The sequence below is a fragment of the Polypterus senegalus genome, chromosome 6 (assembly GCF_016835505.1).
Source record: "Polypterus senegalus isolate Bchr_013 chromosome 6, ASM1683550v1, whole genome shotgun sequence".
Lineage (NCBI taxonomy): Eukaryota > Metazoa > Chordata > Cladistia > Polypteriformes > Polypteridae > Polypterus > Polypterus senegalus.
This window is the reverse complement of record NC_053159.1, coordinates 11254999-11271695: the sequence shown is the minus strand read 5'-3', so window position 1 is coordinate 11271695 and position 16697 is coordinate 11254999. Positions and strand designations below refer to the sequence as shown.

The 16697-nt window shown below is 42.6% G+C and overlaps 1 protein-coding gene across 2 annotated transcripts in view; it reads right to left on the bottom strand.

Moving 5' to 3' along the window:
• Positions 1–1017: 1017 nt before the first annotated feature.
• Positions 1018–16697, bottom strand: part of LOC120530786 (ly6/PLAUR domain-containing protein 1-like) — a 113313-nt gene continuing 97633 nt past the window's right edge. For both annotated transcript variants that reach the window (XM_039755390.1, XM_039755391.1), the window contains exon 3: positions 1018–3151. In XM_039755390.1, coding sequence (XP_039611324.1) covers positions 2916–3151 — 236 coding nt within the window. In that variant the 3' untranslated portion in view covers positions 1018–2915. The remainder of the gene's footprint in view (positions 3152–16697) is intronic.

The following is a 16697-nucleotide window of genomic DNA, read 5'->3' as shown; positions in this document are numbered from 1 at the left end:
GCTAACAGAATGTCAGGTTATATAGCGTCTTGATGTGTGGAGTACAAGTTACAGGAGGTTCTGCTGAAGCTTTATAACACACTGGTGAAGCCTCATCTGGAGTACTGGGTGCAGTTTTGGTCTCCAAATGGATATAACAACACTAGAGAAAGTCCAGAGAAGAGTGACTAGGCTCACTCCAGGGCTACAAGGTATGAGTTATGAAGAAAGATTAAAAGATGTAGGAGCCGTAGTCAACTTGACACTATGAGCGGATAGTGTTTAGAAACCATTAAGAAGGATAACAGAATGTCAGGTTATATAGCGCCTTGATGTGTGGAGTACAAGTCACAGGAGGTTCTGCTCAGGCTTTATAATGCACTGGTGAGGCTTCATCTGGATTACTAGGTGCAGTTTTGGTCTACAAAAGGACATAACAGCACTGGAAAAATCCAGAGAAGAGCGACTAGGCTGATTCCAGGACTAGAGGATGAGTTAGGAGGAAAAATAAAAAGAGCTGAGCATTACCAGTGTAAGACAAAGAAAGATTAAGGAGAGACCTAACTGGAGTGTTTAAAATTACAAAGGGAATTAGCACAGGGAATTGAGACTGTGACTTTAAAATGAGTTTACATTTACTTACTTGGCTGACTCCTTTATCCAAGGTGACTTAACAACATTTTTGATACGACTGGTTCCATTTCTTTTGGTTTTCCAATAGCAGCACAGGCAGGTCAAGTGACTTGCTCAGGGTCACACACAGTGCAGGATTTACAGTACGTATAAGCTACACAAGCTATAGCTTAGGGCCCCCGCCTTCTTGGGGGCCCCCAAAACAAATCATATTTGGCACTTACATAGAATATCTGGACTTATAAAGGGCCCCATGTCTCAAATAGCTTAGGGCCTTACCAAGTCTAAATCTGGCCCTGGTCACACACATGGTGTCAGTAGTGGGATTGGAACCCACAACCTCAGGGTTTGAAGTCCAACGCTTTAACCACTACACACACACGTTGGAAACTTGTTAAGGGGAAATTTCACACAAATATTACTAAGTTTTTCTTCACACAGAGAACTACAGACACTTGGAATAAGTGACCAAGTAGCGTGGTGGGCAGTAGGACTTTAAAAACTCTAAACGAAGAATTAAGTGGGTAGGACTGGCGAGCTTTATTGGGCTGAATGGTCTGTTCTCGTCTAATGTTCTATTGCTACTCTTGCCCTAATATTGGGGTGAAATTGCAGGAAAATCATGAACTAAGTTAAAAGATGTATTCAAAGGTTGCCGTGGACTAGGAGTCCCAAAGCACATAAGTCTCAACATCAAAGGGAGATCACTGTCAAACCCCAGCCAATAATAAGGCCAAGCAGTGAATCTTTATAAAATGCTAGCTGTGTAAGGCCGTGCTGTAAAAAGCTCCTAGAAACTAGTGAAATCATCAGGAAAAAAAATGAAATGCAGAATCGGCGGTTTTGTTTTGCGGACGTGCTCTCCCCTCTTGTCTATCAGCAGCTAAGTGAGTTCAAAACTTGACTTTATGTTAACTTAGATGAATTAGATCGATAGGGGACATCAAGCTTTGCTGGGCTGAATGGACTCTTCTCGTCCTGATTGTTCTGATGTTCTAATCAGTTGCTACAAGTCTGGTTATCGGTCCACCGAAAGGCATCAAGCTGAGATCATAGAGTGCGCATTTGTGCCGTTTATTTTACAGTCGTGCAGGTAACTTCGGTAGATTTCGTTTTTTTCTCTCCAAGTCACCAGGACGGATTTTCAAGAGGAAATGATGATTGTGTTTTATCAACATCGATGGACTTGTTCCTAAAGAGTTCCTTCCCCCTGAACAATTTACTCAACTGAACCGCTGAGGTGTCCACGGGAAAGCATCAGAGAAATGGCACACGCAAAACTACGTTGTGCCCGATGAGAATGCAGCTGCGCACACCGGGTCGTCCGTCCATCCGTCAAAGAGGTTTAGACCAAAAACAGTGTGCTTTGTTGCTTTACCAGATCTCGTTCCCTGTGACTTCTTTTTGCCCCCCAAATTAAAAATGAGACTAAAACGAAGAGGATTTGGTATTGTGGCCGAAATGAAGGAGGTTCTACTGTAGACAAGATGATTATAGGACATTTTAGTCCAGGAATTGTGGTGGAACAAGTGTATCACATCTTAAGGAGAGGACTCTGAAGGTAACTAAACGGGAATCGCCCTAAATTTTATAATAAAGGGCATTTTTTTTAACAGTTCTATGAATTTTTAGGGTCCCCCTCACGTATGTCACCTCCTGGAACACCTCGTGCATTGTGCCCTTTGCTAAGGGATTGGCTCCCCTTGCCTTCCAGCGAGGAAGAGCAGCATCTAGAAAGTTCATAACCAGATTCATACTCTTGTCTTTTTTAATTTTAATTATATTTACAAATTCATTGTGCAGGTCAATAACTGACTGTGTCTCAGCATTTGGGGACACACATTTTCTTACCCAAAGTCTTTAACGTGAAGAACATTTGATAAAATGTCACAGGCAATACACTACTGACCATCTCATTTTCTTTAGGCAGGGTATGGCCTCTTTCTTTCTTTCTTTCTTTCTTTCTTTCTTTCTTTCTTTCTTTCTTTCTTTCTTTCTTCCCACTTACAGAGCTCTGCATCATTGGATTTCATTTAGATCAAAATTCCAACTTCCGAGTTCCAAGCATATCCTTTTTTCTTGAGACACAATGTCGTCTGTGCCCGTCTTCGTCGATGATGGATTTCCCTGCCCCACAATGACAAATTATTTAATCTCTTAAAGGACTGAGTTTACATGATTGATGGCTTAAGGCTTTTTTTTTTTTTTCTTTAAAACATTGGACCAGGTAGCATGGAGAATAATGCTATAATGGTTCAGACTATGTACAACGCCATTCCTTTGTGTCTCTCCGAAAGCCAGTTCTACGTCAGCAGGATCGCTAGCAGTAAGGGTAACAGGAAGCCCCCGGCGTGCGAGTGGCTCAAGGGTGCCGCCGCTGAGTTTCCTCGCTTGCGTGGTCGGGGTCCATTGCAGAGATGTGTGTTGCAGCAGCTAATGCACACTGAGCCGATTTTCCCGGGAGAGCAGAAAGACTGGTAGCCTGATGAGGCGATGAGGCAGGCCGCGGAGGAAGCACATGACTTGCGATATATCACTCCTGTGGAGAGAGAACAACAAAAGGAAAATCAGGCTCAACAGTTTGAAAACAGAACGAAATGCCCAGATATTCCATACTGGCACACACACAATCAGCAGCCACACCACATGCACTTCAGAAGAGGTCATCCACCTGAAGCTAAGCACGTTCAGGCCCGACCAGTACTTGGATGATAGACCATCGAGGAGAAAGCATGAGTTGCTGCTGGAAGGAGGTGTTGGTGAGGCCAGTTAGGTGGTGCCTACCCTGTGGTGTCTGGTAAAAAAATGACACAACAGAAAGAAACACTGCGGATACTGAAAAATCAGCAAAAGAAGCCCCCTAACTTGGGGTTTGTGTGGTAAAAAAATTAGGTAACAGATAGAAACAGGATTGGAGAGGGCCACCGCGGATACTAAAAACTCAGCAAAAGAAGCCAGCAGAGGGCTTTCCTACCCTATGGTCTGTGTGTAGATCCCAATGCCCTCAGTGCAGTGATGGAGACACTGGGGTGTAAAACTGACGCCATCCTTCAGTTGAGGCCCTGACCTTCTGTGGACAATAAAGATTCCTGGGCATCCTTCGTAAAAAGTAGGGGGTATCCCAAAATCGAGGCAAAATTGCCCTCCAAGGCCTAGTCATTCTGACCCCCTAAGCATACCCTGCCTCTCATGGTCTCTCTCACCACCTAACAGCTCATGTGTGGTGAGTGTACTGATGCAAAAAAGGGCTGCTGTCGCATCTTTCAGGTGGTTGCCACACATTTAGCAGAGGTTAAGGTGGCTCCTCACTCACTGAGGCACTTTGAGTAGAGAGAAAAACACTATATAAATGTAAGGAATTATTATTATAATTATTATTATTACTTTGTAATAATAAGGCCAGAATTTAACTGGAATCAAACATAGTGATGAGTCCTAGCAGCATTCAGGGTGCACATATTCCAATGTTTTGTCTGTGAGTGGGGCAGCAGAGCCAAGACCTAATACTGGCTTGATAGGAAATGGCCAGCTAGACAAACAACTGCAGCCAGAGACCGAGCACTACCTGCGCTTCAGCAAAGGGTCATCCACGTGAAGCTAAGCCCGTCCAGGCCCAGCCAGTACTTGGATGGGAAACCATCGAGGAAAAAGCTTGGGTTGCTACTGGAAGGAGGTGTTGGTGAGGCCAGTAGGGGGCGCCTACCCTGTGGTCTGTGTGTAGATCTCAATGCCCCCAGTGCAGTGACAGAGACACTGGGGTGTAAAAATGACGCCATCCTTCAGTTGAGGCCCTGACTCTCTGTGGACAATAAAGATCCCTGGGCATCCTTCGTAAAGAGTAGGGGGTATCCTGATGTTGAGGCTAAACTGCCCTCCAAGGCCTAGTCATTCTGACCCCCTAAGCATGCCCTGCCTCTCATTGTCTCTCTCACCACCTAACAGCTCATGTGTGGTGAGTGTACTGATGCAAAAAATGGCTGCTGTCGCATCTTTCAGGTGGTTGCCACACATTTAGTGGAGGATGAGGTGGCTCCTCACTCACTGAGGCGCTTTGAGTAGTGAGAAAAGCACTATATAAATGTAAAGAATTACTATTATTATTGATAAGGCTAGAATTTAACTGGAATTGAACATGATGACTGCAGTGGGCTGGCGCCCTGCCCGGGGTTTGTTTCCTGCCTTGCGCCCTGTGTTGGCTGGGATTGGCTCTAGCAGAACCCCGTGACCCTGTAGTTAGGATATAGTGGGTTGGATAATAGATGGATGGATGGATGGCTGGATGAACATGATGATGAGTCCTAGCAGTAGTCAGGGCACACACAATTACCCTGTTTTGTCTATGAGTGGGACAGCAGAGCCAAGACCTCATACTGGTTTCATAGGAAATTGCCAGCTAGACAAATAACTACAGATAGAGACAGAGCACTACCTGCGCTCTAGCAAAGGGTCATCTGCCTGAAGCTAAGAACACCCAGACCTGGCCAGAACTTGGATGGGTGAACATGTAGGATAGGCTTGGATTGGTGAGGCCAGTAGGGGGCGCTTACCCTGTGGTCTGAAAGTGGGTCTCAATGCTTCAGTGCAGTGACAGGGACACTGTGAGCTATAAAAATGGTGGCATCCTTTTGATGAGACATAAAACTGAGGTCCTGACTCTCTGTGGTCATTACTACTACTTGTAAACAGTAGGGTGTGCTAAAATGCCCACCGTGGCCTAGTCATTCGGCTCCCCTAATCATCCCTTGCCTCTAATTGACTAACTATCACTCTCATCACTTCACCTCCTAATACCTCACATTTGGCTAAGACATGGCTACTGTCACATCATCCAGGTGGATGCTACACATTAGTGATGGTTGAAATCTCTATCCCACTCACAAAAGCGATTTGAGTAGTGAGAAAAGTGCTATATAAATGTAAAGAATTATTATTGTTATAGTAGGAAGATCCCTTATGAGGAAAATTTGTGTTCAGTCAGTCACTGCAGCCCGCTGTTTAAAACAGGGAGGCAGGTACTAATGAACCATACCTGTCCATGCTTCAAAGGGACAACAGGCGAGGCTAAAGGTTCACCTTGACATTGACGTGAATTTGGCTTAGCAGACGCTTTTACTTGAAGTGAATTACAGACAAAGTCATCATAATCAAGTAGGCTTTGGTCTTGGGGACTGTTTAGGAGCAACCGCCCACTGAGTAGTGTCGTAGGGAAGGGTGGGCGTGGCTACTTCCAGGCCTACCCCAAATGGCCATATGCGCAGCCAATCAGTTTATGGTAGGTGAAATATTCTGTTAAATTTTGTCACCGATTGGGTATTTGTCTTTTTATCTTTCCTTTGGTTATAAAGTGGTTATGTCAAATCCCATTGGTTTACAGAACTTTCAATAAATAAATGGGGTGGTGCGACGGTGAATATGTAACCTGATTGGTGGTAGTCAGTAGATAGTTAAGAGAACCTTAAGTTGCTTAATTGAGTATTTTTAACGAACACCAAGAGACAGTTTTGTTTTATTTTAAGGGATTATTTTATTTTATTCTTTCAATCAATTAGACACAAGTATGCAAAAAAGGCGGGTTTTCCATTGGTTCTTAAATACATTTATGGAGTCAGCAGTTCAGATGGAGGTGGGCAACTAGGAACTGGACAGGAAAAGATCCTGGATTGAGACTTGATGCCATGCCAAGGCAGCTTCACCAGACACTGTTCACTGGCAGACCTGAGTGGATGAGAGGGAGCATAGCACCTCGCCTGTGTCTCGATATACACGTGTGGACCCACTGACTCCATATACACATAATATGACCCACTGACTACTCTGTAGGCAAACATCAGGGATTTGAATTTATTGCGTGCTGCTACAGGGGGGCCTATGTGGCGATCTGAAGAGAAGAGTGACATATGCCCATCTTGGTTGGTTAAATACAAGATTTGTTGCTGTATTCTGAACCACGTGCAGCTACTCCTGCCAGAAGTGAATTGCAGTAATCCAGACGCAACAAGACCTAGAACACAAGTTGTTCTGCATGTTCAGTCCAATAAGGTCTGATGTTGTAGATGTTGTACAGCGTGAACCGCTAGCAACTGAACCTACGTGTTTAAATCCACTTCCAGTCACCACACACCATCCAGCAATCGGATGGCATCACTCGACACCTACTGCCCATCACTTAAAAGTTATGGCCTCTTGAGGGATTATTTCTGACAATGCAAAACAAATGTCAACAATACAGTACAACACAATTAATTTTTGTATAGCCCAAAATCACACAAGAAATGCCACAATGGGCTTTAACAGGCCCTGCCACTTGACAGCTCCCCAGCCTTGACTCTCTAAGAAGATGAGGAAAAACTCCCAAAAAAACCCTTGTAGGGAAAAAATGGAAGAAACCTCGGGAAAGGGAGTTCAAAGAGAAACTCCTCTTCAGGTAGGTTGGGCGAACAGTGGGTGTGAAAAAGGGGGGTCAATACAAAACAATACAATACACAGAACACAAGTAATCCTCAATACAGTATAAAAAATAAAAAATGTACAAGTATGGAGCAGAATTTAACAGTAGATGATATCCCATAATGTGATATGGATTTGTTTAGAGTCCTAAAGACCTCAGCCATCAAGCTGCCTCCCCCATTTGGCCATTCCACAGCTGGGCCAGCCAATCCGATGAAAGGACCCCTCTACCCCACGATTCCTGCGATCCTCCATCAGAGATGACTTTACCATTGGCAGGTGGGCTGTGGCACCAAGCGCCACATTTGAGTACCAACAATAGAAACAGAATAGGTGAGGGTTAGTAACCAATTCTAACTGTCATATTACTTATGTTTTAGTGCTAATGACTAACAACTGAGATGCAGTCTGTACAGTTAATCAGCAGCTCTAGTCAGGGTGTATTAAGCTGAAGTTGTGAGTCTTCAGCTGGGATTTGAAAGCTCAGACCGGAGGGGCATCTCTAGTACAGAGAAGAGAAACAGAATAGGTGAGTGTTAGTACAAATTCTAACTATCATATTACTTATGTTTTAGTGCTAATGACTGACAACAGAGATGCAGTCTGCACAGTTAATCAGCAGCTCTAGTCAGGGTGTGCTAAACTGAAGTAGTGAGTCTTCAGCCGGGATTTAAAAGCTGAGACCAAAGGGGCATCTCTTATAGTAGCAGGCAGACCAGTCCACAGTTTAGGGGCCATGTAACTAAAAGCTCGACCTCCCACTGTTATTTTATTAATCCTTGGAATCTTAAACAGACCGGCATCTTGAGATCTTAATGTGCGCTCTGGTTTGTATGTCATGATAAGTTCAGATAAGTAAGCCGGATCTCGCACATTTAATGTTTTATATGTTTTTGAAACCTGTCCTAAACTTAACCGGTAGCCAGTGTAAGGATTTAAGAACTGGAGTTATGTGTCCGTATTTTCTTGTTCTTGTAATAATTCTTGCAGCAGCATTTTGGAATAACTGGAAGCTGAATAAAGAACAGTTTGAACATCCAGTGAACACCACTTTGCAGTATTCAATCCTACTAGAAATAAATGCATGAATTAATTTCTCAGAATTCTGCTTATTTAGAAAACGCCTTAATTTCACAACATCTTTAAAATGGATGAAACATGATTTGGACAACTTTGTAATGTGTGCTTTAAATGACATGCTAGAGTCAAAGATAACTACTAGATTGCGGGCTGATTCAGTAAAATTAATGGTGATTCCATTGTGATGACAAAATATTGTTGTGATCAGTGTCATTCCTCCAATAATTATCATCCCTGTTTTATCTGTTTTTAAAGACAAGTAGTTCTCATCCATCCACTCCTTTAATTCACAAACACAACTAATTAAAGACAACATCGGAGAAACTTCATTTGATCTAAATGAAAGATATAACTGGGTGTTGTCTGCATACGAGTGAAAATTAACATTATGTTTCCTAATGATTTTTATTTGCACACCAGGTTTCTAGCTAGCAGTGAAGGGAACGCAATCCCCTATAAATCACATCCCCTCTATATAATCTTGGTAAGGGGCCAGATACTAAATTCCGACATTTTCTTTTAGCTTTGGTACATAGAGAGATGAAGTTCCTCTTTAATACCTCAGATTGCTGTAAAGAAATATCATTAGTGCCAAAAAATGCAGCAATAGGGTAGATACTTCATCTTTGATGACACGGTCCAATGCGGCCTCTATGTCAGAAATCTTGGCCACTGCGAGGCATTTAGCATTAACTGCTGGTTTAACATAGTTTGGAATTCAAACAGTTCGCACTATGGAATCGCCAATTATGAGCACTTTCTTATTCTCAGTTTCCACAGGCGCGCTGCGGAGTGCTAAGAATCTGTTCTGGGTCCGAATTGGTGACCTGGGTGCCGAGGGACTAAATTTTGGCTTCTTAGACCCCCGTCTTACTGTTACCCTCTCACCCTGTGGCTGAATTGGTGCTGCTAACTTCGGCCGCGCACTGACTACAGTGGGACCTGGAGAGACTGAAGCCGAATCAGAAGTAGCTGAATTGTCTAAACAAACCGAGTCGATCCAATTTTTGGTTTTCCTAATTGCTATCAAGTTCCTAATGCGATTCTCTAACTAAACAATTTTGGTAGGTGAAGCTGTCTACACTGTTGGCCGGAAAACCTGAACTGTACATTCTGCAGGACACACAACATATTAACGGGCAGAGAGCAGATACGAGGTGTGGCAGAAAAGTAATGAGACTGATTTTTTATTTACCAAAGTTTTTATTTTTTTCAAACATCAATGTTATCCCCTTCAAAGTAGTTCCCTTGGGCAGCTACACACCGATGGAGACGTTGTTCCCACTGTTCACGTGGTCTTCACCTGGTATGGTCTTCAGCATGTCCGTTACACTCTTTTGGATGTTTTCTAAAGTCCCGAAATGACGTCCTTTGAGGACATTTTTCAGTTTAAGAAAAAGGAAAAAGTCACACGGACTGAGGTCAGGTGAATAAGGGGGCTGGGGAACCACAGGATTGCGTTTTTTCGATTGTCCTTCTGCTCAATTGTGAGGTTTTTCGGCACCATTTTGGCACAGACCTTTCGCATGTGCAAATGTTCAGTCAAAATTTGATGAACGGTAAATCAAATTTAATTGTTCACTCAATATTCTTAACGTTAAACGACGGTCTGATCTCACAAGAGTGTTCACACGTTCGATGTTTTCATTGGTTTTCGAAGTTGAAGGCCTCCCTGAAAAACTTGAGCTCAGGATAAAGAATGTTCCCCATAGGCCTGTTTTAACTTTTCAAACGTCACACTTGCCGTTTAATGGCACAACGTTGCTCCAAATTCTGCTGTTCCATTTTGCGTGACGCACAACCAAAAACACAACTTCGCTAATAGCAGTCACAAAAATCACATAGTTAACGGAAGGAGTTGAAACTCGCACTGAGCTATGGGAGGGTACTGATACACGTGCTCTATCAAGGACAACAGCGCAGCATTGCCAGATCACTTGCAGTGTTGCCAGTCTCATTACTTTTCTGCCACACCTCATAGAACTTAGGTTTAGCGCTGATATCACCTTCTTCGTTTTTTAACTTCGGTGCTTTCGGCGAATCACTAAGAGACCATCGGCTTTAAGTTTCCACCACCCGGTGAGCAATCGACTTGGATTTCAAACTGCCGGTTATTTCTCCTGGTCAGGTGTCGGCTTCACTTCAGTTGAACTTACTCGGGTGTTTGCGAAGGGCTACGTGCCTGTGGGAGACACCGCTGCTCTGTGCTTCCGTTGCGCAACATCAAGGTTTTTCAAGAAGCCTCGTTTAGATGAAGAAGAACGCCCGGCCACAAATGAGACACAAACGACGCAACAGCGTGCAGCTGAGGAAAAGACTTAATCAAACATTTGGATCGCATCTTCATCTGAGGAGACTCTGGCTTTAGCAGCCCCAAAAGACAAGTCTGCTGTGATGGAACCACCAAAAAATTAGTTAGCCAATGACAAACCAGACCCTCGATCCAATTTGCAATCATATGCGCCAAATATGATAAAAGGAAAGGCTTGCTGTTTCATTGCAAAATGGTATGAACGATTCAAATGGATCGAATACACGACAGGTAGGGGTTGACTTTGTGTGTGTGTTCATCGTGGCAGAACAACATTTGATGGCCTTGAACTTTTTGCACGGTCCTAATAATTGAATTATATGAATGTACCACAGCATGAATAGATGTACTTTTTTGGAAAAGTGCCCTTATTAATCCTCCTAAAAAACTAGAACACCCATTTTTACACAAGCCTACCCCAAAATCGATTTCTGGCTCAGCGAATCCAGTGAGCCCAAACTGTCACCAACTCCCAAATGCGTTACGTTCGACAAGCGTGGACAGCGCAAAGAAACGCATCATACTTGCAGCCCATGTGTTTCCATGCCTGTGCTCTGTGAGGCGCTGTCCTTCAAGGAAATTCCTTCAATTGGAAACTTTTAGTCGTGTTGCTGGTCAAAATAAAGTAATTAACAGTTTCTTGATATTTTTGACAGACTGTTCATTTCTAATACACTTCTTTACATTTTTACGAGTTTTCATAGAGTTCATTATTTATCACCAGCTGTGTAAACCCTTGCTGTAAAAAGCCCGGGCTCCTAGAAACTGTTTTTTGCTTTGGTCTCGTTTTGCAGTCATGGTCGTCCCCCCTCGTCTATCAGCGGCTAATTGAGGTTCTCTCTCGTTTGTCCTTCCTCAGTGGTTTCACTTTGCCGATGGAGTCACTTTCTTTCAACTTCATGCTGTAACCTCGCACTTCTTTCTTCGTACGACTCGTTAACTTGGAGCCACCTTGCCAGCTCTTTGAACTTCATGCTGTAGCCTCACACTTCCGGGCCGGACAGACAGACAGACAGACAGACACACACACTTCCACACATAGACGTTTACATATAAGACTAGCTGTCTAAGTCCGTGCTGAAAAAAATCTGGGGTCCTAGAAACTATTGAAATCGTCAGGAAAGAAAATTGAAATGTAGAGATGTCAGGTCATTGAAAGGAACGACTCTGGGCGTCTCTCTTCTAGGAGGATTCGTTTTGCCGTTGTGCACACCTCACTTGCGTATTAGCAGTGGGAAGAAAGGTAAAAGGGATACCGTTTTGCCGATGTTAGTGACTAAGCAACTTTGTCTTTCTTTGGAGGTTTTGTTTTGCCGATCTGCTCACCTCGCTTGTGTTATTAGTGGTTAAGCAAGTTTCTCTTTCTTCTAAGGTTTAATTTCGCCGATGTACTTGCCTCGCTTGTGTTATTAGTAGCTAAGTGACTTTGTGTTTCTTCTGAGGGTTAATTTCGCCATTGTGCTCACCTTGTTTGTGTTATTAGTGGCTAAGCATCTTTGTCTTTCTTCGGAGGTTTCGTTTTGCCGATCTGCTCGCCTCACTTGTGTTATTAGTAGCTAAGTGACTTTGTGTTTCTTGTGAGGTTTTGTTTCGCCGATGTACTCGCCTCGCTTGTGTTATTAGTAGCTAAGCGTTTTTGTCTTTCTTCGGAGGTTTCATTTTGACATTGTGCTCACCTTGCTTGTGTTATTAGTGGCTAGGCAAGTTTCTCTTTCTTCAGAGGTTTCGTTTTGCTGATGTGCTCACCTTGCTTGTGTTATTAGCGGCTAAACGAGTTTTCTGTTTCCTCTGAGGTGGTCCCCTTACCCCGGCTCCACCTTTCATTTCCGGGCTGGACAGACAGACAGACACACTTTCACACGTAGATGTTTATATATAAGCTAAATGTATAGACACATACATATGTGGTAATTAATGCTCCAGCAGTCAGTGTACTAACAGATACGGGCCAGTGTCCTGGTGTCCCAGTTGAAGTCCTGATCAGTTTTTATTGATTTTCAGGGGGATTCACCACTTTTTGCCATTCTGCATTGCAGTATAATAAGGAAAAGCACCACGTGACACCACGTAAACCACCGTCTAGGCCTGCTAGGCTCTTTGGGTTTCAACATTCATTTCTTATGCCATTTCATCTAAATAAAGGCTTTCTGGTCACGCTAAGACACCTTACATGACAACAGTGGTAAATGTCATTGGAAAGACCTCTCTTGAGTTGACCATTAGTTAAATGAAAATACTGTACAACAGAAGAAAATTGGTCACAGGTTTATAAGAAAATCATTACTTTTAAGACGGACAGAATTTATTCCAATTACCAGGTAAATGTTAATTGGCTCAGAGATGGATCTGTAAATCTTCATGATTGTGAAAAGTGAACCCAACATCTCCTTTGATCTTTAATTTTTTTTTTTAAAATATACTTTATTAATCCCTGACAGTAAAATGTCTTCAGGGGTCAGAAATTGTACAGCCCATAGAGAGCAAATGTTCAGGTTGATAGCTGTACTCAGGGGCCCAACAGAGTAGGATCCATTCTGGCAGTAACGGGATTTGAACCAGCAACCTTCCAGAGACGTTAGCCACACAGCCACCATACCCACCTGAGCCTCTTTTTCATTTTAAAATGACTAAATTACTCTTCGTTCTTTATGCACATTCCAGTCAGGTTTTAATTAGAGAAGAGCCGTTAATTACTGGTGTCAGCACACAGTAAGGAGGGCTCTAAGAAATGTAATGGTTTTAAACAGGCGTCACTGGAGTAGAGGGGGAGTGAAGAGTGGCACTGAGTAGGATTATGTCTGACTGTAAAAGAGGCATCGATACTAATATATATATATATATATATATATATATATATATATATGGATAGAATTTATAAATATACTGTATATGGAGAATTACCATTTTCCTAATCTATATATTACTTGGTTGACACCTTTATCCAGAGCAATTTACAACATCTGACAGATATAACTGGTTACATTCCCTCCTGTTCCCTATGAGAGATGGCCAGCATCTAATACCTGGCTGGGATGCCTCCTTAAAGGAAGAACAGAGTGAAGATGGCTTTTGAAGGGCGCGATCTTCCCCAACCCCCAAACTGGGTTCCCACAGGGCTGTATGGGAATTAATATTTGTCCCGTTCGGTTCTGTGGCTGTGGGACCTTGGGCTTCCACCGCACCTGGGAATAATTCCAGAACTTCCTAACCAGGGTGCGGGTGCGGCTTAAAAAGGAGCCAGCTGCCTGGCAGAGACGAATGGAAGAGGGATGAAGCTTGTGAGTGGAGGAGTCGACTGTGGAAAGAAAGAAAGAAAGAAAGAAAGAAAGAAAGAAAGAAATCACTGAACATGGGCACAGACAACATTGTGCTTAAATAAAAAAGGATATACTTGTAAGCGGAAAGAAAGAAAGAAAGAAAGAAAGAAAGAAAGAAAGAAAGAAAGAAAGAAAGAAAGAAAGAAAGAAAGAAAGAAAGAAAGAAAGAGGCCATACCCTGCCTAAAGAAAATGAGATGGTAAATGATGGTCGGTAGTGTATTGCCTGTGACATTTTATCAAATGTTCTTTATGGAAAAGACTTTGGGTAAGAAAATGTGTCCCCAAAATGCTGAAACACAGTCAAACGTTGACCAGCGCAATGAGTTTGTAAATATAATTAAAATTAAAAACAGAGAGTGTGAATCTGGTTATGAACTTTCTAGATGCTGTTCTTCCTCACTGGAAGGCAAGGGGAGCCAATCCCTTAGCAAAGGGCACAATGCACGAGGTGTTCCAGGAGGCGACAAACGTGAGGGGACCCCAAAAATTCACATAACTGTTAAAAAAATAGCCTTTTATTATAAAATTGACATCGATTCACTTTTAGTTACCTTCAGAATCTTCTCCTTGAGATGCAATACAATACAATACTTGTTTCACCATAATTCCTGGACTAAAATGTCCTTTAATCTTCTTGTCTTGAACCTCCTGCATTTCTGCCACAATAGCAAATCTTCTTCATTTTTAATTCGGGGAGCAAAAAGAAGTCGCATGGAATGAGATCAAGAAGTGCTGTGTGCACTGTAGTATAGTTGGTGCTGGTGGGAAACGGGTGGAAAACGTTTCCCACTGAATAAAAGTCTTTAATTTTACGGCACTTGTGTCTATTGTATCTGGTGTTTGGTGCGCCCCCTGGTGGTTCAGACCTTCAATCGTAACACAGGCAGGTGAAGTGACTAAGTGTGTAAGTCACCTTGGATAAAAGCTTCATTCATTCAAGTAAATGATAGACAGATACCGTATATACTCATGTATAAGTCGGGTCTTGAAACCCGAAAAATCAATCATAAAATCAGACCCCATTCAAAAATGAGACACTTAATTTTTATTTTAACATCTTCTTGCCTCCTCCAAGTTTCACTTCAAATTTTGTTGCAGCAGCGCATTTACCAATTTCTTTCAAAACTTCAACGACATTTAATTTTAAATCAGCTTCATATTTTCTTCCGATTGAACGCTCCATTGTAGATAAGGGATGCTCTTGCGATAAAGGTGTATGAGGGTGTGGGATACAAAAAAACACAAATCAGTGCCAACGTCGCTTCGGAATAGTTTGGGTATTCCCGTGTGGTCACGTGGGCACAATAGAGAGAGAGAGGTTAGGAGCACATGCTGATACGGCGCATTGCAGCACCCACATAGAAATAAAAGGCCGTGTGCCCCGTGGTTATTCTCACAGGTGGCCGTTAGCATATCATAATCTTTTGGACCAATAGCGGGAGTTTTCCGCATTCGACTTATATGACTGACATTATAAAATACCAGAAATTACACCCGACTTATCCGCAAGTATATATGGTACCTGTGAGGCTAAACCAAAAATGGCCATACCTTGAGTAAAATGTGCCTTATTATAGCACAATCACAAATTGTTCCTGTATGGTAAATGAAACTTGACAATCGAGGAGCACTCAGACTTACAGAATAGTGGGCAGACGTTTTATAGCCGAGAGTCATTTTCTCAAGAAAAGGAAGTCAATTGTGAGGCTTTTAGACCCTGTCTGGAATAGAATTTCCACTTCAGATATTTTTATTTGAAATCTTTTTATGATCTTCTCTCAGGATTGCATTGCTAGTAGTCTCGAGTGATGTCAGACAACCCTGACATTTTGTAGCCCAACAAAGGAAAGGCGACAGAGTGACGAGGCCATTGTCATGAACATGTCTGCAAATAAAAAGCTAAAGAAGACAAATGCCCACCTAACTAACGAGTGTGGTGGGTAAGGCAGCTGCATTGTTACCCTGCGCTTTGTCCTGCCATCGTCTTGTCTCACCAATTGACACATTACATGGCAACATCACAAAACAACTCCAATAATATCTTTTTGTAACACATACTGTACACCCTTCATTTGTTGGCCTTTTCTTTCCCCAGGAATAGCTTCGTAGACCAGGCTGATTTAGAAACCGCAAAAGCATGACAGCTTCTACATGTTACTCTGGTCTGCTGACGATGCAGTTAAATATAGAAAAGTTGGATCACCATAAAATAATGGGCTTTCTTTCATCCGGGGGGCAATAAAGACATTGGATTTGAATTACAGTGCCATAAGGAGCAAGAAAGTGCTTGATAAAACAGCAAATTTATTACGAGGAATGGACATTAATCATTCAGCGGGGCAATGCCGAAAGAAGATTAAAAAGTCAAGACAGAAAAAAAAAATAATAAAACCATCGCCCTTTCTACTTCTCTATTAGTCTGTTTGAAAAGAAAGTTTAGTCAATCAATGGAAGAGTATTATGAGGACGATAATAAATATGTTTAGTAAAAAAAATAGAGCAGGTGAAGTAAATTCAAGTAAATGAACGTAAATACGAAGCCTACCCTGGCAGCTTCAGGCACAGGGCTGGCATTAACAATGGAAGGGATGCCAGGCTACAGAGCAATGATTCATAGATTTATTCTTCTTCTTCTTTCGGCTGCTCCCGTTAGGGGTTGCCACAGTGGATCATCTTGTTCCATATCTTTCTGTCCTCTGTATCTTTTTCTGTCACACCCATCACCTTCATGCCCTCTCTCACCACATCCATAAACCTTCTCTTAGGTCTTCCTCCTCTCCTCTTACCTAGCTGCTCTATCCTTAGCATCCTTCTCCCAATATACCCAGCATCTCTCCTCTGCACATGTCCAAACCAATGCAATCTCACCTCTCTGACGCTGACCCTCTAATGTCCTCATTTCTAATCCTGTCCATCCTCGTCACACCC